Source organism: Podarcis melisellensis, assembly GCF_964234715.1.
Source record: "Podarcis melisellensis genome assembly, chromosome: 3".
In the NCBI taxonomy this organism is placed as follows: domain Eukaryota; kingdom Metazoa; phylum Chordata; class Lepidosauria; order Squamata; family Lacertidae; genus Podarcis; species Podarcis melisellensis.
Genome location: NC_138530.1, coordinates 1847764 through 1873660, shown reverse-complemented (window position 1 = coordinate 1873660; position 25897 = coordinate 1847764). Strand labels below are relative to the sequence as shown.

The window sequence follows — 25897 nt, the reverse complement described above, 5'->3', positions numbered from 1 at the left end:
GATGGATGACCTCTGGGGGTCCCGCCCAGCTCTCAGGTCCCTTAGTGCAGCAGCACAGGAACCTTGGAACTCCCTGCCACTTGATATCAGGCAGGCACCTTGGCTGCACTTCAGCACATCCTTGTTTAGTCCACATTGCAGTTGGGGTTGGGCTGAGGAACTTTGGAACTCCCTGCCACTTGATATCAGGCAGGCACCTTCCCTGCGCTTCAGAACATCCGTGTTTAGTCCGCATTGCAGTCGGGGTTGGGCTGGATGAGCTCTGGGGTTCCCGCCCAGCCTTGTGGTTCTTTAGTGTGGCAGCACAGGAACCTTGGAACTCCCTGCCATTTATTATCAGGCAGGCTTCAGCACAATCTTGTTTTGTCCGCATTGCAGTCGGGGTTGGGCTGGATGACCCCTGGGCATCCCGCCCAGCTCTGAGGTCCCTTAGTGAGGCAGCACAGGAACTTTGGAACTCCCTGCCACTTGATATCAGGCAGGCACTTTCGCTGCGCTTAGGTACATCCTTGTTTAGTCCGCATTGCAGTTGGGGTTGAGCTGAGGAACTTTGGAACTCCCTGCCACTTGATATCAGGCAGGCACCTTCGCTGCGCTTCAGAACATCCGTGTTTAGTCCGCATTGAAGTCGGGGTTGGGCTGGATGACCTCTGGGGGTCCCGCCCAGCTCTGAGGTCCCTTAGTGTGGCAGCACAGGAGCTTTGGAACTCCCTGCCACTTGATATTAGGCAGGCACCTTCGCTTCTCTTCATCACATCCTTGTTTAGTCTACATTGCAGTTGGGGTTGGGCTGAGGGACTTTGGAACTCCCTGCCACTTGATATCAGGCAGGCACCTTCGCTGCGCTTCAGAACATCCGTGTTTAGTCCGCATTGAAGTCGGGGTTGGGCTGGATGACCTCTGGGGGTCCCGCCCAGCTCTGAGGTCCCTTAGTGTGGCAGCACAGGGGCTTTGAAACTCCCTGCCACTTGATATCAGGCAGGCACCTTCGCTGCTCTTCAGCACACCCTTGTTTAGTCCACATTGCAGTTGGGGTTGGGCTGAGGAACGTTGGAACTCCCTGCCACTTGATATTAGGCGGGCACCTTGGCTGCGCTTCAGCACATCCTTGCTAATCCACATTGCAGGCAGGGGCTGAGATGGATGACCTCTGGGGGTCCCGTCCAGCTCTCAGGTCCCTTAGTGTAGCAGCACAGGAACCTTGGAACTCCCTGCCACTTGATATCAGGCAGGCACCTTGGCTGCACTTCAGCGCATCCTTGTTTAGTCCGCATTGCAGTCCGGGTTGGGCTGGATGACCTCTGGGGGTCCCGCCCAGCTCTGAGGTTCCTTAGTGTGGCAGCACAGGAACTTTGCAACTCCCTGCCACTTGATATCAGGCAGGTTTCAGCACATCCTTGTTTAGTCCGCATTGCAGCCGGGACTAGATGGCCCTTGGGGGTCCCTTCCAACTCTACCATTTTATGATTTTATGATTCAAGACTTTGGGCACCAGCTTGGCTGCTGGCAGGGCATTTCTTCAGCTGGACCTCACTGGAACCTCTCAGGTGGGTGCCATTGCCATTCTATGAGAACGAAGTTCATGGCGAGATCCGGCACTTCGTTTTTCTACAAAAATAGCACCGGCTGCAGGAGTTGCTGGAAGGAAGCATACAAGGCGCAACTCCAGATTTGTGCAGGGTTCACTCCTTAGCCTTTTCTTCTCCCAAATATTATTATTATTATTATTATTATTATTATTATTATTATTATTACTTATTATTTGTACCCCGCCCATCTGGCTGGGTTTCCCCAGCCACTCTGGGCAGCTTCCAACCAAGATGAAAGATACACTAAAATGTCACATATTAAAAACTTCCCTAAAAGATTCCCTAAAAGATTTAGGGTCAGAGTTTCCTTCTCTTATATGGGCCCCCTTCCCAGGTTCACTGTTGCGTTTGCAAAGGAAGGATTGGACCCTGATTAATAAGAATACACAGAGAGACTTGAACCAGCAAGGCTCTGGGAAGGGTGCATATAATCGTCTCTCTCTGTGCTTGTCCGAGTCCGCGGCCCCCTGGCCCAGGCCGTTTTATTCACACAAAAAAACCTTTTACAGAGTGTTCAAAGGAACCAATCAGATTTCTTCTGAGCAATTCCACAAACCCATGTGGGGAGAAAGTTAACCTATAAACACCATGCATACTTTTGGGGTAAATAAGTTGAGAACTACAAAGAAGAGTATCTGGCAACCCCGGAGGTAATAAACAAGCAATGCATATGATAAGGAGGATCTACCCAGATCTACCCACCCGGGAAGAATGGCAGATGAAGTGATGGGCTATATGGAACTGGCTGAGATGACTGGCAGAATCCGAGACCAAGGAGAAGATCGGCGGAAGAAGAGTGGAAGAAATATTGTAAAATTAAGGAATGTTAGAAAGATGTTGGAATTAAACTATGTGGTTTTAGCAGAAAAGATATAAAGGGTTAAGTAAAGAGAAATTGATAACAGGTGAAAATGTAAAGTTACAAGATATTAAGATAAAATATTAAGATAAAAGCAAAAAGGGTAAGGATTTGCTGAAACAACTATTGAACTAGAATACAAAAAAGGGAGGTGAGAGGACGTAAATGAAAGATAAGAGATGGAAAGACTGATTTGTTTTTAACTGTTTATATTTTTCTGTATTTTGTATTTTTTGTCCTTTTTCTTATTTTTTTCTTTTCTTTTTCCTATTTTTGTAATTTCTTTGAAATTTTAATAAATATTATAAAAAAAAAGATAAGGAAGATGGCCAGGAGGACAGTGACCGTTATCGCCTTAATGTGAGATCTGCTTCTTGGCCCTAAGATTAAGATCCTGCATCAAATAAACTTGCCCACTGTCTTTGATGACCCAGGACGCCTGCCTGTCTAAGTGTGTACGTGATTCGTGAAGAGCAGGGAGAAATGGGCAGGAGAGGCCAAAGGGCATCAAAAGGGCATGAATGTAGAATCTTATGGGATTCAATCAGAAATTATCGTCATTATATCAAACTCAGTCAACACAATGCTTTCATCGTGGACACGATGGCTTGATGTATATTTTATAATTCCTCATGGTATTTTTTTTTTTTTAATTTTTATTAAAGTTTCAACAAATTTTATCACAACAAAACAACACATTAACAGACAATAAACAATATAAAACATAAAAAACAAAACATATATAAATTCAGATCTTAATTTCATGTAGCTTACTTTCCTGACTTCCTCACACCTCCCCTTTCTGTATTCCAATTTCTAGTTTATTTTCAGCAAATCCTTCCTCTATTTTGACTAATTTTGATATTGCTTAATTTCTTTTAAATTAACCATTACTGCTACTAACCACTTATCTTCTAATCCCCCATCATTAATTAATTTTGCTATATTTCTTTACTTGTTACTCATAAAGCATCTTTGCATATTTCTTTCAACTATGTCACTAATGCCGCACTATCTCTATATCCTGCATCACTTTAACATTCAAATAGTTTACAAGGTTTTTGCAGATAGTCCTTAAATTTCTTCCAATCCTCTTCTGTTTGTTCTTTATAATTCTTTATAATTCCTCATGGTAATCCCATCTGACCCCTACAGTTCACGAGCCCCACCTGCCCCTCATTTCCCCCTCCAGCACATGCAGAATCAATAACATACATATTTTCAAAAAACCCAGTATCTTTCGAGGAGTTCAGCCATTTGGAATATCGGCAACAGCCCCTTCTGGGTGCACAGCCGTTCTTGGTTTGCCCCTCGTTGCCTCTTCCTTAGGGAGAAAGATCCTTTCCACAAGTATAGAAATTGCCTGTTACAGCATTGATCTGATTGCCGCACTGGAAGCGGCGCTTTCTTTCAATTCTGAATCATTACTTGCGGCGATGATTGCAAAGCGCTGCGCTTATTGGGACAGCTGGGAAAGTGATTTCTCAAAAAAAGATGATGGCAATTGTTTGGGCTCTTCTTCCCCAGTTTCGCTGACCTTCCACCTTTCCCCTCCACCTCCAGGTATCGCGGCCATGTCCCCAACGTGGCCTTTTCCTTTGGAGATACCTATGGCAACACCACCATGAAGTACTTCCAAGATTTCCGAAGTGCCGCCATGGAAACCTGCGGCGGCCCCTACAGCAAAGGGGGCCAGTTCCCCACCCTCTTCTCTCCTGACCCCGGCCTGGTGATTGGGGCGAGGGCCAGGGGGTGGGACCGCTGGCTGCACACCCCCAACTACACTCGCTTCAATTTGGACATCAACCGCACAGCGGAACTGAAGGAGTTCTACAAGGTAAGGCAGGAGGTCTGGACTCTGTCACCCATGTAGCCATTGAACCCGCACCGGAATCTATGAGGATCACAGAAGGAGGGGGTCAGACTGTGCCTTGGCCAAAGGCCTGGTGGAACAGCTCTGTCTTGCAGGCCCTGCGGAAAGATGTCAGGTCCCGCAGGGCCCTAGTCTCTTGTGACAGAGCGTTCCAGCAGATCGGGGCCACGGCCGAAAAAGCCCTGGCTCTGGTTGAGGCCAGACTGACCTCCCTGTGGCCCGGGATCTCCCAGATGTTTTTGTTTGTAGACCGTAAGGTCCTTCGTGGGACATACCAGGAGAGGCGGTCCCGTAGGTACGAGGGTCCTAGGCCATATAGGGCTTTAAAGGTTAAAACCAGCACCTTAAACCTGACCCTGTACTCCACCGGGAGCTAGTGCAGCTGGTATAGCACCGGGTGAATGTGATCTCGCAGCGAGGACCCCGTAAGGAGTCTTGCTGCAGCATTCTGCACCCGCTGGAGTTTCTGGGTCAGTCTCAAGGGCAGCCCCACGTAGAGCGAGTTACAATAATCCAGTCTGGAGGTGACCGTCGCATGGATCACAGTGGCTAGGTCAGGGCGAGAGAGGTAAGGAGCCAGCTGCTTAGCTTGGCGGAGATGAAAAAATGCCGCCTTTGTTTTAGCTGCAATCTGCGCCTCCCTGGAAAGGGAGGTGTCGAAGACTACACCCAAACTCTTAACGGACGGTGCTGGCACTAATTGCGCCCCCGCAAGAGATAGTAGTTGCTCCCCCAATCCCATATCGTCCTGACCCAGCCAAAGGACCTCTGTCTTCGAAGGATTTAACTTCAACCGGCTCCCACGTAACCATCCAGCCACGGCTTCCAAACATCTGATCAGTGTGTCTGGGGCCGAGTCAGGATGGCCATCCATCATCAGATAGAGTTGGGTGTCATCAGCATACTGATGGCAGCCCAACCCAAAACATATCCCCATGGAACCCCTGATAAGCTTCCGAGAGATTTCTCCCCAGGGTCCCCTGCAAACTCACTTTGCAAACGGCGTGACCAGCTGATCCACTCAGATCACTTAAGAACGGAAGAAGAGCCCTGCTGGATCAGGACCCACGCAGGCCAGCATCCTCTCCGCCATTGGCCCCCCCTGGAGGCCAACATGCCACCCTCCCTGACTATGGGCTCATCCATGCTTTCCTTTTGCCCTGCACTTTCTAGGCACATGTCTGCGCTTTAAAGATCTGTCTCCAAGCGCTTGTTTGTGTGTCTTTTTGCCCCGGCACCCTCCCAACAAAAACCCGTTCTTTAACGCTGCACCGAAACAAGCGGCAATTCGGAATTTTCTGCAGGTTGCTGTTTGCTCCGATTCAGCAGCGAAGAGTGGGTTTTCATGGGGAAAACACGGGCATTTCTTTATTTTTCTTTTAAAAAGTGCTTTAAAGCACACACCTGTGGCTAGAGAAACGCAACCCAGAAAGAAGTCCCGCTGAGCCCTCTCTCTTGCGTGTCGCTCCTTGTCGCTTCATGTTTGCAAAGGAATCAACAGCAACAGAAGGGCTGCGTCTTGTCTGTGGAGCGAGCGCGAGGGCGTGTGGGTGGTCCTGGTGGATTTGTGGAAAGTCTGCTGGTGGATCGTGCCGCCTCCTGGAATCCAGGAGCCAGACACCCCTCCCTCCCTCCCTGCCTCCCGTGCCAAGCTCAGCTGCGTTATCTCTGTCTCTCGAACCTGCAGCAGAGTCTCTTTCTCCTTTCCCCAGCATTAAGCAAGTCCACAGCAGTTACGCAAGCTATAAATAATCAAGAGTGGGTAGCCAGAATTAAGGAGCTGAGAACAGACACTATTTATTCAGATCCTCCTTTTATTTGTCGGAGCTGGTCTGGATAGGTGGGTGGGGAAGTGGATCCAGCCAGGCTGGGCCAGAACCTTATTTCCATACAGTCCCATAATCCAAGTTCCTGCATAGCCAAGTTTTGGGCTAGAAAACCCCTGAGTCTCCTTCCTACTCTATAATTCTGAGTTTGATAGGTGGGCGGCCTGCCTGTCAGTCACCTCATGTCACAACGACCTCATTGCACAGTTTGGGAGTGGTGGTCTCTCCTCCTGCTCAGCATCTGGGATGAACAATTAAATGGGGCCTTGGAAAGCTGTGATTTTGACTAGAGCAGGTAGGTAGAGCTGTGATCTCCCGGAGACTGAGTGACATTGCCAGACAAGAGGACATAGCCCAAGTAAAACCAGGGATGTTCCTAGGGGACCAGATTTATCGGACCATACCAGCCCCCTACCTTGCAGAAATCCACTATGTGGAATACCGCAGACTTCTTACAGCGGCTAGATTAAATGTCCTTGACTCTGCGATATTGTGGGGAAGGTACAGGGGAGTACCATACGCCCAGAGAACCTGTCACTGTGCCATGGGTGTGGCTGAGTCCACCAAACACATTCTCTTGACTTGCCCTTCTTATGCAGAGCTTAGACAAAATTTTATAGATCCACTCCAATGTCAATTTAGCTTCTTACCCGGAGAAAACCAGGTTTTACACTTGCTGAATAATGTCACTAGAGCTAGACCTTCCTTGGTGGCCAAATTTCTTTTTTTAGCTTTTAAGCGTCGCAAGACTATAATTGACTGTATTGATATGGGGCTATCTGTTTAGCCCATTTTAGTGTTGGCTAAGCTCTAAAATCTTCCTGGATGTTTTAACTGTGTATTGACAAATGTACTTTTTTCTGACTGACGGTCGAATAAAAGGTTGATGAAGATGACTAGAGCAGGTAGGGGTGCTTTCCTTGCAGGCTGTATCTCCTTCTCCCAATCACCCAGTGCCAGATTTACGTATAAGCTAAACAAGCTATAGCTTAGGGCCCCACTTTCTTGCCCCCCCAAAAAAAAAGTTAAAGGGAAAAAACACCTAGATGTACATTTCCAAAATATAAGATAAGTTCAACAATTACTTTGATAAAATACATATGTTGTTATGTGCAAGTGGCTTTAGATAACTATTAGGTCCATAACTTAGCATATAGCATACAGTGATAACTCTGGATGCGAACGGGATCCATTCCGGAGCCCCGTTCGCATCCAGAAGCGAATGCAACCCGCATCTGTGCATGTGCGGGTCGCGATTTGCTGCTTCCGCGCGTGACGTCATTTTGACCGTCTGCGCATGTGCGAGCGGCGAAACCCAGAAGTAACGCTCTCCGTTACTTCCGGGTCGCTGCAGCATGCAACCCAAAAATACTTATCCCAAAGCTACTTCAACCCGAGGTATGACTGTATATTCAACACAAAAAACAGATATGCGTTTTTTCATATCTACCCATTTGTAGCCGAGACCTGCTTTTCAAGGGTGCCCCCTCGCCTTTTCCCTTAACGCCCCCCCTTTTTTGCAGAATTACAGGTGGTGAACATCGAAAATACCCATGTCCGCTTTACCTTTCTGATGTGCAGAGTATCCCAGTGTACTGTTAGGAGTTTGAAGGGGGAAAGCAGGCTGTATGCTGAGCCAGGCCAGCTTCCTAATGAGGTGATTGCCTGGGTGATGGGCCATTAAGAGGAACAAAGGAAAGAGGCTCTGTGCGAGACAGCAAATGGGTGGCCACTTGCGGTTAGTTAGAAGGACAAAGCCAGGGTTCAGAGTTGCAGTGGTGAGGGGGAAACAGCAAGTTGGAGAGAGTGTCCAGTATATCTGAAGGAGCGTCTCCACCCCCATCATTCTACCCAGACACTGAGGTCCAGCGCCTAGGGCCTTCTGGTGGTTCCCTTGTTGCGAGAAGCCAAGTTACAGGGAACCAGGCAGAGGGCCTTCTCGGTGGTGGCACCTGCCCTGTGGAACGCCCCCCCATCAGATATCAAAGAGATAAACAACTACCAGACTTTTAGAAGACATCTGAAGGCAGCCCTGTTTCGGGAAGTTTTCAATGTTTCATGTATTACAGTATTTTAATATTTTGTTGGAAGCAGCCCAGAGTGACTGTGGAAGCCTAGCCAGATGGGTGGGGTATAAATAAATAAATTATTATTATTATAGTGTCAGAGCAACTTTTGAATCCAAGGCCTCAGCTATGAGAGAGACAAGACACTTTTGGGGTGTTAATGGTGTGAGCCCCTCCATCGTAGGCTCAGGTTGTTGTTGTTGTTTAGTCGTTTAGTCGTGTCCGCCTCTTCGTGACCCCCTGGACCAGAGCACGCCAGGCCCTCCTGTCTTCCACTGCCTCCCGCAGTTTGGTCAAACTCAGGCTGGTACTTCGAGAACACTGTCCCACCATCTCGTCCTCTGCCGTCCCCTTCTCCTTGTGCCCTCCATCTTTCCCAACATCAGGGTCTTTTCCAGGGAGTCTTCTCTTCTCGTGAGGTGGCCAAAGTCTTGGAGCCTCAGCTTCAGGATCTGTCCTTCCAGTGAGCACTCAGGGCTGATTTCCTTCAGAATGGAGAGGTTTGATCTTCTTGCAGTCCATGGGACTCTCAAGAGTCTCCTCAGGTTGTAGTTATGTGCAAATAAACCATAGATCCTAAAGGCACCAAAGTCTCCGCTAAGCCTCATTCCAAAAGGAATCACAAACCCCTGGAATCTCACGCCGCTCGGAGCCTTGGGTGGCATGCAACTGCACGTTCCCTATTCTGCTTCAGTCGCTCACCTGCTTCACATTCCCCTCCCTTGTGCGCACAAATCCATTTACGCCATCCACCTGAAATGCAGTGCTGCTTCCTTCTCTCACACACTCCCTAACAGCTCCATCAGTGCCAGGAGGTTTTTTCACAACTTCAAAGCCACCAGAATGCCCACTAACACATCAGCAGCTGAAACAATAGCTGAACAGGACTCAATTCTGTCTGCTGAATCCAAATTCTCACAGCCGATTGCAGAGGAAACTTCAAAAGACCACAGAGGGTGTTTCCAGCAGCCTTTCCCCCTTTCGTAGAGTAAATCAGAAAACATCTGGTTGTTCCTTTAATTTTTAGTGCATCTGCATCCTCTTGTGTTTTAACGGACTATCTCATTTGTCCGTGACGCGGCAGATTATGCAAAGCTGGCTTTGCCTGCGGGAAACGATGGGGGAGTAGGAAGGAAGCAAACCTTGCTGTCTAGTTGATGCACACCTAGCCTAAAAAGAGGACCACCTGTCTGCTGGCCGACAGACCACCCGGTGCCACCCGTGTCCTGACTGACCACAGGCACATCGCTCAGTGCACCCATCACAGCCCACCGGTCTTGGATCTGGCTGCCTGGAATAAGCAAAGAAGGATAGTTTCCACTGAAATGAGGCTGCATTGTAATGTTTTAATGTTGTATTTTAATCTGAATTTTTAAGCTGCATTTCAATCAATTTTTCTTATATTTGGTGTTAGCCGCCCTGAGCCGAGTCTTGGCTGGGGAGGGCGGGGTATAAATAACATTTTATTATTACAGTGGGGCCTCGCAAGACGAAAAGAATCCGTTCCGCGAGTCTCTTCGTCTTGCGGTTTTTTCGTCTTGCGAAGCAAGCCCATTAGCGGATTAGCGCTATTAGCGGCTTAGCGGCTTAGCGGATCAGCTGATAAGCGGCTTAGCGGATCAGCTGTTAAGCGGCTTAGCGGATCAGCTGTTAAGCGGCTTAGCAGATCAGCTGATAAGCGGCTTAGCGGCTTGGGGGAAAGGGCGGGAGGGGGGGGAAACCGCAGGAACTCGCAAGACATTTTCATCTTGCGAAACAAGCCCATAGGAAATTCCTTTTGCGAAGCACCTCCAAAACGGAAAACCCTTTCGTCTAGCGGGTTTTCCGTCTTGCGAGGCATTCGTCTTGCGGGGCACCACTGTATTGTTATTGTTGTTATTATCCTGGTTGCAGCGTAATTCAGTCTCTCGCCCGTGGTCTGACCCTTATAACCTGTTGGTGTTTCACCTGCAGCTTGCTCAGATGCATCGCGACCATTACATGGACAAGACCGGGACGGTGCACCGCGTTCCATATTTCGTGATCCCCGTGAAGGAGAAGGACAAGTACCCTCACCCTCTCGACCTGTGAGTCTAGTGGGCAAGAATCAGGGTGGCTTGGGGAGGCCTCTGTTTACCACCATATGCTCATATAAGGGAACCCTTTTGCATAGCTCAGGTGGTTTCCTTTGGAAAAAAGGGTGTTCTATGTTCACATACGACCTAACTTCCACTGAAACAAACTGGGGTTTCTCAGAAGACGTAAACGGCGTCATGGAATTCTACTCAGTAGCGATCCAGAACAGAACTCTGGTGCATAGTTAGCAGAGCCAAAACTTAATAACGTTGCAGGATTCCCAAAAAATAGACCAGAGGCCATTGTATTTCATCCAGCAGAGCTTTGCTGCTACTGAAGGCAAGTGAGCATAATGGTCACAAATCCAATACATTCAGGATTGGCACTGTCCATAAGAAATCTGGTTGCAGCAGACTTAAACTTGCAATAACTTATAATAAGTCTAAACTATAACGCTAAGCATACTGTGTACAGAACACCACATCAGAAGGGGGAGAGAGAGAGAGAGAGAGAGAGAGAGAGAGAGAGAGAGAGACAGACAGACAGACAGACAGACAGACAGACCCAGGCTCCTTCTGGCCTCACTATAGTGGTACCTCTGGTTGAGAACAGGATCCATTCCAGAGGCCCGTTCTCAACATGAAAAGAGCGCAACCCGCAGCGGCGCATCTGTGCATGCGCAAGTTGTGATTCGCCGCTTCTGCTCATGCAAGTGACGAAACCCGAACGTAACCCTTTTCTATGTGAGCGGCGAAACCCGGATGTAACCCTTTTCAGTCACCGCGGGACATAACCTGAAAGAACGTAACATGAAGCGGACATAACCAAAGGTATGACTGTATTATAGTCAGCATGACCTTGGCTGAAGAGATAGCAGGACCAGTTTAATGCAGCCGTACTCATCTTCTCGGAAGAAATAACCCAAACGTCAGGAACCTTCTTCTTGTTTCTTTCACACAGAGAAGCTTCCAGAACCCTCTTGAATCAATTAGAATAGGAAAGATCTCTACACATCAGATCCGTACTTTCTGCACTAAGAAATGCAAACCGACAGATCAACAGAAGACCTTCAGGGCTGGCCCAGAACCCTGTAGTCTTACTGAACCTCTTTCACAAAAGGATCCTTCCGGCTGAGATCAGCTGGAAGCAGGCACTCCTTACCCCCTCCCCGGCACTGCTTAATACACCTGCAAATGTCTGGTTCGAATCCTGCCACCTCTCATGGAAGGAAACTCATTGAGAGGCTTTCAAGTGTGGGGAGGAAGTGACGGGGGTCCCTATTTTCATTTTGGAAGCGGGGTGTTTTGTTCCATTTCATTCTTTGCTGTTGTCCTTGTTTGGAATGTAATTTTGCTCTTTGTTTCGCCATAGGTCTTGATCCCTCTTAGCTCTTTTCAAAATGCAAAACGTCCTACGGCCCTCCCGCCCACCCTGAATTCTTCCCTCTGATCTCCAGGAAGACTCTCCCCTTCTCTCCACATCTACTGTCCTCCCTCGAGGTTGCTGCTTAACCCTGGTCTGGATCTCTCCAATGGAGAAATGGCGGCTTTCCATCAGTGGTGGATGAAGCAACCCGGGGCTTCCCGGAGATGTTTACGCTTGGAAACCATGGCGGGGGGCAATCTGTGTGCCTGTGTGAGTGTGTGTAAGAGAGAGAGGCAGATTAATTAGGAGAAGAGACGGCTGATAAAAAAAAAATAGTGTGTAAAGATTTGCATAGGGGCAGGGCGGATAGGAGTGCAGCCTGGAACACAGTCTGTCTGGAGAGAGCTAGCAGGAAATCACACCGTTCAAGTGGGAGTTAGCTCTTTATTAGCAAGGACATGATCTGACTTGGCTGAGTGACAGGCCTAATGAGCATAGTAGCTCCTCCCTGGTAGGTCTTTCCCCATGGATCAGTTGCCAAGACTGAAAGTCCCTGTCCTCTCCAGGGTTTCCCCCAAGCAATCGGAGACTGTGCCTGTGTGAAGCTGACTTCTCCACCCTCTTCATACCGCTTCTGGTTCTGGGAGAGAAGCGGGAAGGGGAGCTTGTCTCAGCAGGAGGGGGAGACCCCCGCGACTCTTCAACAGCCTGACTCATCTCTGCTTCTCGGCCTCCCTCTTCTGCTTCATGTTCTGCCTCTGATTCCAGACTTCTGTCTGCCACAGACTCTCCCAGCTCACTACGCCCTGTTGCCTCTCCAGCTTCCAACGCCGCCTCTTCCAGCCTTCTCTTCCTTCTCCCTCTAACCACCCATCATTTCCCAGGTAATTCCTCCAACTGTTCCTCTGCATCCAACCAATCCATGACAGAATCATAGAATTGTAGAGTTAGAAGGGACCTCCAGAGGCCGTCTAGTTCAACCCCCTGCAGTGCAGGATTCGCAACCAAAGCATCTGTATGAAGCTACGTTACTGGGCCATCATCTCAGCTACATCTCCTCCGACAGGCAGCAGTCCTCCAGGGTCTCGGTCAGGGCAAAATCTCTCCTAAGCCCTCTGGGGCCTTCTGCATGTACAGCAGGTGTTCTGTCCCTGAGCTGAGATCTTTTCCCTCTGCATATTGTGCCACGTATTCAAGCGTCATGATCCGGGCTCACCGACCTAGAATAACTCCATCCTCTTGGTTCTGTGCACACAATCATTGAAGCAGAATGGGATTTCCCCTTTCGCCAAAGCAGTGAACTGAAACGGAGAAATCCCGCCTCTCGCCCTGTGCTTAAAAGGTGTTAATGGACGGCGCTGTAGGTTAAGCCACAGAGCCTAGGGCTTGCCGATCAGAAGGTCGGCGGTTCGAATCCCCGCGACGGGGTGAGCTCCCGTTGCTCGGTCCCTGCTCCTGCCCACCTAGCAGTTCGAAAGCACGTCAGAGTGCAAGTAGATAAATAGGTACCACTCCGGCGGGAAAGTAAACGGCGTTTTCATGCACTGCTCTGGTTCGCAAGAAGCAGCTTAGTCAGGCTGGCCACATGACCCGGAAGCTGTACACCGGCTCCCTCGGCCAATAATGCGAGATGAGCGCTGCAACCCCAGAGTCGGTCATGACTGGACCTAATGGTCAGGGGTCCCTTTACCTTTAACTCACCTTACTTGATCTTAAGTAGGTGGCCTTTTAGATTAAAACGGGCCAGCTCATGGGTTCTAGCTCAGCTCTCTCAACATACAATGCTGGCTTTCAGACACTTTTATTTTATTCACACACAAACACACATTCAAATGCCCCCACATTTAATCCCTTGAGCTCAGAAGGTGTTGGATCTGTAGTTCTGGCGCTTGTCCAGGGTCCGTGTTTCCTTTGGAATGAGGAACAGCAGAGACTGTAGGATATATAGTTATCTCCCGCTTGGACTACTGCAATGCGCTCTACGTCGGGCTACCTTTGAAGGTGACTCGGAAACTACAACTAATCCAGAATGCGGCAGCTAGACTGATGACACCGGTCCCGAAAGACTGGTGAATAAAGCTCACCAGCCTTTGCCATATAACACCGGTCCCGAAAGGCCTACATTGGCTCCCAGTACGTTTCCGAGCACAATTCAAAGTGTTGGTGCTGACCTTGAAAGCCCTAAATGGCCTCGGTCCGTTTAGAAGGAGGAGAAGGCTGGAAGAGGAGGTGTTGGAGCGTCTCCACCCCCATCGTTCAGCCCAGACACTGAGGTCCAGTGCCGAGGGTCTTCTGGTGGTTCCCTCCCTGCGAGAAGCAAAGCTACATGGAACCAGGCAGAGGGCCTTCTCGGTGGTGGCACCCGCCCTGTGGAACGCCCTCCCATCAGATGTCAAAGAGATAAACAACTACCTGACATTTAGAAGACATCTGAAGGCAGCCCTGTTCAGGGAAGCTTTTAACATGCGGCATTTTAATGTATTTTTAATCTTTGTTGGAAGCTGCCCAGAGTGGCTGGGGAGACCCTACGAGCCTACGATGGAAGGGCCCCAGTCTTGCTTCTCCCATGGACACAGCCTTGGGTTCCAGCAGAAATCAAGCACGACTCTGTCTCTCTTGGTTTGCAGCCTCCTGCTTTGCTTCTCGCTCACATCACTTCAGACCCTCTGCTCTCAACTCTGGCTTGGTCTTTCCAGTGGCTTCACCCATTTGCCATCTCGCATAGAGCTCCTTCCTTTGTTCCACTTGACACCCCATCATCTCACTGGAAAGCTAGCTTGACTTATTCCAGGAATCAGAAGGGAGTCTAGACTTTCAGCCTAACCCGCTGCTCCATAAACTCATAACACTGTGGTTCTGGGAGTCCCACACTTTCTCATCTTGCTTCTGTTTGCAGCAGAGAACAGGGTCTTCTCTCCCCACACACAATCAACTTTGTTTTGAGATGCCTCTAGGCTGCCCCTAGAAAATGTAGTTCGGCTCTCAGCTGTGTGTTGTGCTCGAATGCATCGTTTGAAGGCAGCATTTACGGTTTTTATTGCAATTGTATCTTTGTAATTCATTGTGAATGTAATCTGATTAAAATTATGGTGTGGTTTTGTTGTACTCACTGGGAGTGGGCGGGCGAACAGTTGTAGGAGAACAGCCGTAGGGGGTGTGCAAGTCTTTTGAGTAAGCAAGTAAATATCCCCTGGTCGATATGAAGAAATGTCCCACTGTCTATTTGATGAGGCTTCTTGCTCTCAGGACACTCTCCTCATTTGTATTTGTCGTGCATTCCTCTCTGAGACGATAGTCTGTTTCCTGAACCCTCATGCATGTCATTTTCATTCATAACCTGAAGCTGATTCATGTAAGTCTAAAGGAATTACAAAAGCCTGTTTAAAAATCCATTCCCCCTTCTGCTCCTGGCTTATCTCCTTGCACTGCTTTGAATAAAGCTCACCAGCGGCCTGAAAAGACGAGGTGGGGAGCGATCCTGCGCAAACGGCAAAACAAGCAGTGAAAACCTCTGGCCCTGGCGCTTACCGTGAGCCTACGGCGTTCTCCATGTGCTAAATGCTCTGTGAAAGTGGCCTTTGTCCTCCAAGATGCTGTGCACTTCTTCACTCAGCACATAGCGGAACAGTGGAACTCTCTGCCACAGGAGACAGTGATGGTCACTGTTATGTACTGAGTTGAATAGGATCCAAAATGCAGCAGTCTGATTGGTCCTAGAACAATAGGACCCAGAATGCAGCAGTCTGATTGGCCCACAGGAGCCACCCAATCCAGCTCCAGGTGGAAGTGAATCCGCAACCTGATTGGCCTACAAGGTGAATCCCGGAATTAGCCAATCATGTGGGGCCCATTGTGTAAATAATGTATATAAAGCAGACATTCTGGGGGAACTTCCATTCCTCCTTACCACTATGAGCTGAATAAAGAGCAGGAAATCCACTCTCGACTCCGAGTACAGTATATTTCAGCCACCAACTTAGATGGCTTTAGAAGAGCTTTAGGCAAATCCATGGAGGAAGAGAGGGCTACCAAGGGCTACTACTTTTGATGGCTCTGCTCTGCCTCCACAGTTGCAGATAGCAATGCTTCTGAATCAATAATAATAATAATAATAATAATAATAATAATAATAATAATAATGTCAGGGGCTCAGGAGCAGAGGCACAGGAAAGGGAGGAAATGGAGAGCGAGGGGGAGGATTCCGAAGGAAACGTAAGCGATGACAGTGGTCCGAGGTCTCTGAGTCTTTCCAGCGAATCGGAAGATTCACAGAAAGGGGCTCCCATGGTCAGAGCAAGGGGGGTGCCTAGGGGGACACCCCAGGAAGAAGGGGTCAGAGGGGACTCAGAGAGCAGCAGTTGGAAATCAGGACCAGCTTCCCCACCAGAGCGCAGTGGGGGGGGGGGAGTCCCAAGTATCGGGATCAGGCTGCTCACCACCAGCGGGAGGAGATGAGTCAGGATTGACCACGCCTCCATCGGAGAGCGCGGAAACGGTCAAGAGGAAGGTTGGAGGCTGGGCGCGCGCGCCAAGTTCAAATGTACAGGCGAGCGGAACAGCAGGTAGCCCAGATAGGGAGCCAGGTCTTAAAGCCCGCCGGAAGGAGGGACAGGAGTCAGGGGGGTCAGCGTCAGAAGAGTCCAGAAAGGAGGAGACCCCGGGGGGCAGAAGGACCCAGAGGAGAAAAGAGCGACGGAAGAGGTGGAGTAAGGCTAGAGTCTTAAACTGGTGTACAGGGGGTGGAGACTCAGACGGAGCTTCGCCGATCTAGCTTCTAGACGTAGAGCTGCACGCTGCAGCTTGTAAATGGAAACTGAACTTTTGTACATTACTACCGGCTAGCGTCGGTCCTCTGTGAGCTGGGACCTGGAGGCAGCTCTGACAAATAATAATAATAATAATAATAATAATAATAATAATAATAATAATAATAATAATAAATAATTTATACCTTCCCTCCCCAGCCAAGACTGGGCTCAGGGCGGCTAAAACCAGATATAAAAACAATTAATTGAAATACAACTTAAAAAACAAGATTAAAATACAACATTAAAATGCAGCCTCATTTCAGCAGAAACTCAAAAACTTTTTTGGGGGATGATAACGTCAAGTCTTCACCAAGGCCAACTATCCAGACTGGTCCTACATGGGCCAGAAAAAACCCAGGGAAGTCCCCAAGTAGGCGTTCCAGCACAGAAGGAGAAAGGAAAAAAGAAAGCGATCGCTACATGCCCCTGGCGCTATGTCCTATCACCGGCACAGCATTGCAAGGTTGTTTTCCCTGCATCAGTGTCGGAGGGTGGGAAGGAGGGAGGTTCAGCGAACTGTCTGGTTATCAGTTTTATTCCATAAAATGGTGCCCTCCCCCCAAAAAACTCTGCTCACTCTCCCCTCCCAAAAAAGCTCAACAGCTGTCAGCAATGACAATGGGTAAATCACTGTCAGTTTTATTATACTGGGAGCAGATTGCAGTCGCTAGAGAGTTGGACGTCCCTGATCTCGCCCAGCCCCTTGCAATGCAATACTATGCAGCTGTCGCACACAGGGATCGAACCTGCAACCTTTATCTGCACCACACTCTATCCAGCTGAGCTCTCCAGGTGCCACTTGTCAGAATGCAAGTGACTGTGCCAAGTGCACTTGGCGTCAAGTGTCAGGGAGGCCTGCTGACTTGAAGTCCCCCTTCTTCAGCAAATAAAGGCAAGCAGCCGAGGCCTCTGAGTCAGGTGCACTTATGGAAGATGGAGTGGGTGCTTCTCATCGCTGTCGGTGCTGCGATGTGCAGCAGGTCAGCTCTGAGTGTTCCAGGACCTGCCCTTGGCAAACACCTGCGCCATTCACTGACCAGTGCATGGCTTTCTGTACTTTGTGCTCTTGACGCCAAAGCCTTTGGCCTGGCAGATGGCAGGCAGGGGTCTCTCTCGGCCTTGGAAAGACAAACTGGGAAGGCTTCGTAGCCCAGGGCTTGTGGGTTGCCAGGGATGTTGGGATGTGTCCGGGGACTCCAGCCACCGGCCGGCAGTCGGGCGAACTCCGGTTCCCGGTACAGCATCACTCAGCGACACAAGCCTCAGAGATGTTTAGAGAACTGGCACACGCTAATCAGCAGAGTGAGTAACTTCTCACAACGGAAGTGGCCCGTAAAGAAGGCTGATCGCCGAAGAATGGATGCTTTTGAATTCTGGTGCTGAAGGAGTCTCTTGAGAGTCCCATGGACTGCAAGAAGATCCAACCTCTCCATTCTGAAGGAAATCAGGCCTGAGTGCTCACTGGAAGGACAGATCCTGAAGCTGAGGCTCCAAGACTTTGGCCACCTCATGAGAAGAGAAGGCTCCCTGGAAAAGACCCTGATTTTGGGAAAGATGGAGGGCGCAAGGAGAAGGGGATGACAGAGGACGAGATGGTGGGACAGTGTTCTCGAGGCTAGCAGCATGAGTTTGACCAAACTGCAGGAGGCAGTGGAAGACAGGAGTGCCTGGCGTGCTCTGGTCCATGGGGTCACGAAGAGGTGGACACGACTAAACGACTAAACAACAACAAAAACAACAAATTTGATAAATCATTAAATAATAATAGGAACTCTTATTTCGTATCATGTATTTTTGTGTTTTCTGTATCGTAATTTTATGTCGCGAACGGCCCTGGGATCTACGGGTCTTTGGCGGTATGCAGATTTGATAAATCATTAAATAATAATAGCAACTTTATTTTCTGGCACCACTCCTGTGGCAGCTGCTGGGGGAAACTGAGCAGGGTTCGCTTGTCTCGCTGCTCTGTTGCCACGTTTATGCCACACAGCTGTTGAAGGTATAACAAAACCCTCCCAGACAAAAGCACTGGCAATCCTGAACGGAATGACTATGCCGAAACAGCAGACTGGCATGACGAGAGCACGATGTGCCAGTGGCACAAACATTCCTGCTTGTAAACCTCCCCCTGCTCCCAAAAAATAAAGCCTATTTTATGTGCCTGTCTGGGAGAGCTAAATGGCGCATTCGGTATTGCCAGTCAGCCTGCCGTTGCAAAGCGACCTCTCTGGGGCAGGCTGGCATTACTCATGAATGATTGGCTCTCAGAAGCATTTTCTAGGGCACGTTGCTCTGCCAGAGAACATAGGTTACCCTTGTGGATTTGTGCTGGCAGGAAACGAGCTGTGTATTTTCAGGTCTCCGTAATCCGGAGAGGGCAGCGTTTCTCGGGCTTCCGCAGCCGATAGACGTAGCCGTCGTTTTGCCTGCTGTCTCGGGGTGAGGAGATGTGTTCCTCTCGAATGGCAGGTGAGCAAAAGAGGGGAGGGAACTTCAGCCCTGTAGCTGGATGAGGCCAATGGGGGCCCACCTAGCCCAACATCCTCTTCTCACTCCTGCCAATCAGATGCCTCTGGGAAACACACAAACAGATTGCGAACACAAGAGCGGACCTTTTCCCTCTCAGGGTTTCCAGTAATGGGGTTTCAGAAGCACTGCTGACTCCAACTTTGGAGACAAAGCAGAGCCATCTTGGTTTGTTGTTGTTGTTGTCTAGTCATTTAGTCATGTCCGATTCTTCGTGACCCCCTGGACCAGAGCATGCCAGGCACTCCTGTCTTCCACTGCCTCCCACAGTTTGGTCAAACTCATGTTCGCAGCTTTGAGAACACTGTCCCACCATCTCATCCTCTGTCAACCCCTTCTCCTTGTGCCCTCCATCTTCCCCAACATCAGGGTCTTTTCCAGGGAGTCTTCTCTTCTCCTGAGGTGGCCAAAGTACTGGAGCCTCAGCTTCAGGATCTGTCCTTCTAGTGAGCACACAGGGCTGATTTCCTTCAGAATGGAGAGGTTTGATCTTCTTGCAGTCCATGGGACTCTCAAGAGTCTCCTCCAGCACCACAGTTTAAAAGCACCCATTCTTCGGCGATCAGCCTTCTTTATGGTTCAGCTCTCACTTCCATACATCACTACTGGGAAAACCACCTCATGAGAAGAGAAGACTCCCTGGAAAAGACCCTGATATTGGGGAAGATGGAGGGCACAAGGAGAAGGGGGCGACAGAGGACGAGATGGTGGGACAGTGTTCTCGAAGCTACCAGCCTGAGTTTGGCCAAACTGGGGGAGGCAGTGGAAGACAGGAGTGCCTGGCGTGCTCTGGTCCAGGGGGTCACGAAGAGTCAGACACGACTAAACAACTAAACAGGGAAGTGAGTTCCTTTGGAGTTTATTTGTGTGAGTCTTCCAGTGCTGGCTTTGACCAAAACGCTTCTCCCTGTGGCCACTGCTATGAGAATGACTTCTGGATGCGACCTGCCGATTCGCACTCTGAACCGTCTTGTGCTTCGTGACTGCCCTCTGGTGGTGCAGCGTGGCAGTTCCACCACACTTCATCCTCGAGGTTTTCTGGAAAAAATAGGAGCTGATGGACACCAGATGGGCAGAAAGCATTTATTAGTGCGCAGTTATGTGTGCCTAGTGACCAGCCTCTGGAGGGGGGCAGCATTGATGCTCCAGCGTGGCTTTGCTTCATCCACCGATTGGTGACGCACAGATCCTGCATATATCACAGAGAATGGCACATGGGTTGAGAGTAGGTAGCAATATTATTTTAAAATTAGGGTGGTGGTTTTGGATTCTGTGCCCCACCCTTGTGTCCGCTATTGTTGAAGGGTGAGCTGTAGATAGTTTTAATTAATTACTGAACCCTTTAAACAGGGCCCATCCATCCAGGCTCCCTTCCTCGTTCACGTTGCCTTAGGATCGTAATTTGCTTTATACTGGGTCCGACTGTTGGTCCGTGAAGCTGAATATTGTCTACACTGACTGGCAGCTGCGGTTGCCATTTGCCTGTCTTGAAAAACCATGGAGGGAGCCCTGAAGTCAAACGGCTGGCGGATACTCCCGCCTGCAGTCGCTGCCCACCAGATGGGGCTCATTCACCTGGGAAAAGCGGCCCATGTAGGAGCAGGAAAACTCTGATCCTAAAGCTCTGGGAAAGAGGATCCTGCCCTCTTTCCCCCTCAGCCCGTCCTCCATTCGCACTGTTAACAGAGAAATCTGAGGGCTCCTTGGAAAAAAAACAAGGACACCAGCCAGGAATACCAGAGCAAAACAGCAGTCAGTAGGCTTGGTCTTGATTGAAGACTGTCGCGACAGGACTCCCACCTGCCACCAGGTGGAACAAGATGGAGGCCCCAAACAAAAGAGCCCCCAAACTTTTATTAGCTGCTAATCCCCATGTTACACCCCCCCCCAAACTACATCACTCATCCATCATGAAAGGGGAGGTCTGGTGGCCGTAATCTGAGCATCCTGGACCCTGCCCCATGGTTCCCCTTGCCCTCCACCAAACACCCATCAAGTGTAACAAAAGAAATATTTACATTTCCCTGTTTCACAGCCAAGTTCATCCCACCCTTTTGTCTTCATCTGGGTTTGTTATTTCTGGAATGGCTACCTGTCTGGCACTCAGGTATCAGGATGCCAGGGATTATCACTCAGGCAGAGGGGCTGCTGAGTAGCTGAGTGTCTATAGGAATTTCTGAAGTTTTCCCAGGGATCCAGTACACAGAGACATTTATCAGTGAATTCTTACATTTGGTATCGTGCAGCAGAGGCCCTTTGAATAGATAGGAAGAAACTGTGATGAAGTGTTTTGTGGGGACAAATCACAAAAGCAATTGTGCTGGTTTTGGTAGTGGGCTGCATGTGCATGACATCTGCTGGAGGGGCAAACCCCCCCAACCTATACATAAATTCCTGCAGCAGTGCATGATCATTAGAATGGAAGACGTACCGTATTTTTCACTCTATAAGATGCACCAGGCCACAAGACGCACCTAGTTTTTGGAGGAGGAAAACAAGGAAAAATTCTGAATCTCAGAAGCCAGAACGGCAAGAGGGATCACTGCGCAGTGAAAGCAGCAATCCCTCTTGCTGTTCTGGCTTCTGGGATAGCTGCGCCGCGTGCATTTGCTCCATAAGACGCACACACATTTCCCCTTGCTTTTTAGGAGGGGAAAGGTGAGTCTTATAGAGCAAAAAATACGGTAGTTTGCGTTGTGAGGCTGCTTGTTCCCTGATCATTCTTTTGGTGAGCGACTCATTCCTTTTCTCCCTAAAGAAAGCTCAACATTTTAGACCTGCGCTGTAAAAAAAAGGTCAACAACTATGACCTGATCACTGCCAGTTTCTTCTTCTGTGAGTAGATCACAGTCTCTTGGGAGTTGGGTGTCCCTGCCCTACAGAAATCTGGAGCGGAGTCCCTAAGGCTGTTGGATGGTGCCTTGTACGCCTCCTTCCGGCAATTCCTGCAGCCAAGCTGGTGGCAAATGTCTTGTCCTGCTTTCCTTTGGAGCACATCAGCCAGGCCGAGGGGAAGGGGGTGTCTTGCCATCTGGGCAGCTCAGGCCCTCCATGCACGCTGCCCAGGCTTGCGCCCCGGGGAAGTCACTTGGGTGCTGCTACTGCAGCAAAAACAACATGGGAGACAGCAGCTGCAAGTTATTATTTTTTTTTACAAGATATTTATTAAAATTTTTAGAGGTACAAAAAGAGAAAACAAAAAACATCATTTTAAAAAAAATAAGATAAAATACAAAAAAGAAGAAAGAAAAAGAAAAAAGAAAGAACAGAGAATTAAAATCCATTAAGCAAAAAGAAAAAACAAGGAAAAATACAACAAATCTTCCCATTACTTATCTTTCATTAGCTTATTTCCCCGACCTCCTCACACCTCCCTTTTTTGTATTCTAGGTCAATTATCCATTTCAGCAAATCCTTTCCCTCTTTTCAAATTTTTGTCCTGTAATTTATCTTGATATTAATATAACTTTACTTTCCCTCCTTTCACCAATTAGCAGTCTGTTTTTTCCTAAATCTTTGTAACATTTCTGCTAAAATCACATAAATTCATTCCAACATCATTCTAACATTCATTAATTTTGCAATGTTTCTGAAAATAGTTTTTAAATTTCTTCCAATCTTCCTCCACCGACTCTTCTCCCTGGTCTCGGATTCTGCCAGTCATTTCCGCCAGTTCCATATAGTCCATCACCTTCATCTGCCATTCTTCCCGGGTGGGTAGATCTTGTGTCTTCCAATACTTTGCAATAAGTATTCTTGCTGCTGTTGTAGCATACATAAAGAAAGTTCTCAGCAGCTGCAAGTTAACGTTCTCTGCACCCACAGCAGGTGCTGTGATTCTATAGCAGTTTAACTCCTGGGATTGCACTCTGTTGTCTCTCGAGACAGATGGACGGGGTATAAATAATAATTTTTTTATTATTAACAAAAGATCCCAGCTACGCTCTGCAACTTCTCCACTGGCCAGGTTCCACAGAGGGTCTGTCTGCAGGGAATATCTTAACTTGTGTCCTTGCACTCTCCTTTCTCCCGCCCCCAGAGGCAAATGCTGACCCTTTTTCTCCACTCTTTTTCTCTAAAAACGAAAAAAAGCCTTCTCTGAGCCAGAATCATTCATGCACAAAGCAGGTTCTGAAAAGCAATTTTCAGGAAAGCAAAACAGATCAGAAAGGCAGCCCCAAAGAGTTGTGGCTGTAGGTTTGGATCTATAAGACAAGAAATTGGAATTAACGGGGCCTGCCTGGACCCCTTTGATTCCATCTGGAAGACACGGTCAGAGTTGGGAAGAGGCAAGACGTGCGGATCGATAGCAGATGAGCGAAGTAAAGGAAAAGGTAGAAGGTGTTTGTTTTTCTCTGGCTGGTGAAATGTGAGCTGATCTTGGGAAATTCGGCTTGTCTGTTTTGTTTATTGGATTTAGTTTGTATTTTGCTTCTTGTTTGGCAAACAGGAAAGAGGGAGAAATTCGGCCCAGTTCACATTTTAACGTGATCCTACCTGTTCCATTCTTTCCAGAACAAGACATGCCCCCAAGATACAGCCATCCTTTGACATTTGCACCCTCCCAATTTTGCAGGGCAGTTCTCCAGCCAAATTAAACAACAACAACAACAACAATAATAATAATTTATTTTTCATACCCCACCCATCTGGCTGGGTTTCCCCAGCCACTCTGGGCGGCTTCCAACAAAACACTAAAATTCAATAACCTATTAAACATTTAAAGATTCTCTAAACAGGGCTGCCTTCAGATGTCTTCTAAAAGTCTGATAGTTGTTCTTCTCTTTGACATCTGGTGGGAGGGCATTCCACAGGGCGGGCGCCACCACCTAGAAGGCCCTCTGCCTGGTTCCCTGCAACTTGGCTTCTCACAGCGAGGGAACCGCCAGAAGGCCCTTGGAGCTGGAACTCGGTGTCTGGGCAGAATGATGGAGGTGGAGACGCTCCTTCAGGTATACTGGACTGAGGCCATTTTAGGCTTTAAAGGTCAGCACCAACACTTTGAATTGTGCTCAGAAACGTACTGGGAGCCAATTTAGGTCTTTCAGGACCGGTGTTATGTGGTCTCGGTGGCCGCTCCCAGTCACCAGTCCAGCTGCCACATTCTGGATTAGTTGTAGTTTCCGGGTCACCTTCAAAGGTCGCCCCACGCAGAGCGCATTGCAGTAGTCCAAGCGGGAGATAACCAGAGCATGCACAGAAGCATATTCGGGAACGTTCCCCCCCCCCATAAAGATGTGTATATATTCGCAAAAATAACATACAATAATGCATTTTATTTGGAGAGATCACTTGCACATTGTGCAAAATTACTCCGAAAGACTTGCATGTAAGGAGAAATGCAAGCTTAAATGATGGCAGATGCTTGTGAATACTTTTAAAGATAATCGCAAACTGTGGTGGCAGTGTGAAGAGGTGAATTTAAGCCAGAATGAGAAACCAAAATGGAAGTTGGCAAACTTACCCATCTGCAGCTTGAGCCCATTAGCCTGATAACCCATTTTGAATCCAGTTGCACATTGTGTGGTCCCCAGCCTTAATTTTAAGTGCCCTGAAGTTTAGGGAGCTCCAACTGGGGTCTTTCTTTTTTTCTTTCTTTTCTTTTTTTCAGAGCATACAAGATTTATTTCAGGTATTTACGTCCTGCTTTTCAATTTGAGAACGAGAACTTCCGTGGCATGTTTTGTTTTCTCCCTATGGAAACTGTTCTTTATTAGTATTTCTTTGAACTCAGGGCAGCTTTAGGCAATCCTTCCTCAATAAACCTTTTCCAAGTTATGAATCGAAACACTATGAAAAAGTTTGATTTCTGCAGACTCTGATAATCTCTAGCAAAGAGGCATCCTAAACTACTACCGTATTAAAAAGGGCACGCTGTCAATAGAAAGGTTGATTTATTTACTTTGTTAGAAAAATCACAGTTTTCTTATGGGGATGTTGACCGTTTTCCCCGCCCCACCCCAATTGTGTGTGTGTGTTTGTGTATGTGTGTTGGTCTTTCTTAACATGAGTGATATAGGTAAAATCCAAGGCTGGAATGAATATTCCACCATAACCTCCAGGGGCACAGATGAAGTTCTTATCTGGGATTCCTATTGTTATAAGAAAAAACTGCTCATTTTTCCTTTATGGGATATCCAAGAGCCCACATAGAGTCCTTTTTTAGGTTCCCTATCGGAAGGAGAAAACAACAGAGGCCAACCAGCAGGGGCGTCTTATCCATAGAGGCTAGTGGCGCAGGGCGCCAGGGCGCCAAGTTCTGGAGGGCACTAGGAAAGAGGCAGAGGCTGGATGCTGCACCTTCCGGCATCAGCTCGCCGCCCTCGCCCACCTCCACCATGCTGCGCCGAAGCAGCGTAGCACCCAGAGCCTCCGTCTGCCGTGGCCACCGCGGCACAAAGCGGCCAGCTGAGCCGGGAGGCGCCGTGTCCAGTCTCTGTCTCTTTCCCACCGGAGGAGCCACCCTCCAGCCGCTGCCCGCCTCCTGCAGCCCCACCAGCAGCACTGTCCTCCCTAAAAAAACTCTGGGAAACCGGAGGGTGTGTGTGTGTGCCAGAGGGAGCTTTGCACCATGGCGCTGGATATGCTTAAGATGGCCCTGCCAACCAGAGTATGTTGTTGTTGTTGTTTAGTCGTTTAGCCGTGCCCGACTCTTCGTGACCCCCTGGACCAGAGCACGCCAGGCACTCCTGTCTTCCACTGCCTCCCGCAGTTTGGTCAAACTCACGCTGGTAGCTTTGAGAACACTGTCCCACCATCTCGTCCTCTGCCATCCCCTTCTCCTTGTGCCCTCCATCTTTCCCAGCATCAGGGTCTTTTCCAGGGAGTCTTCTCTTCTCATGAGGTGGCCAAAGTCTTGGAGCCTCAGCTTCAGGATCTGTCCTTCCAGTGAGCACTCAGGGCTGATTTCCTTCAGAATGGAGAGGTTTG

General features: G+C 48.7%; 1 protein-coding gene across 1 annotated transcript in view; it reads left to right on the top strand.

The window, feature by feature from the left end:
• CIMIP2C (ciliary microtubule inner protein 2C) overlaps nucleotides 1-25897 on the top strand; it is a 29344-nt gene that overhangs the window by 1310 nt on the left and 2137 nt on the right. The window contains exons 2-3 of the mRNA XM_081904482.1: nucleotides 4012-4285; nucleotides 10167-10279. Of these exons, the coding sequence (XP_081760608.1) occupies nucleotides 4012-4285; nucleotides 10167-10279 (387 nt within the window). The remainder of the gene's footprint in view (nucleotides 1-4011; nucleotides 4286-10166; nucleotides 10280-25897) is intronic.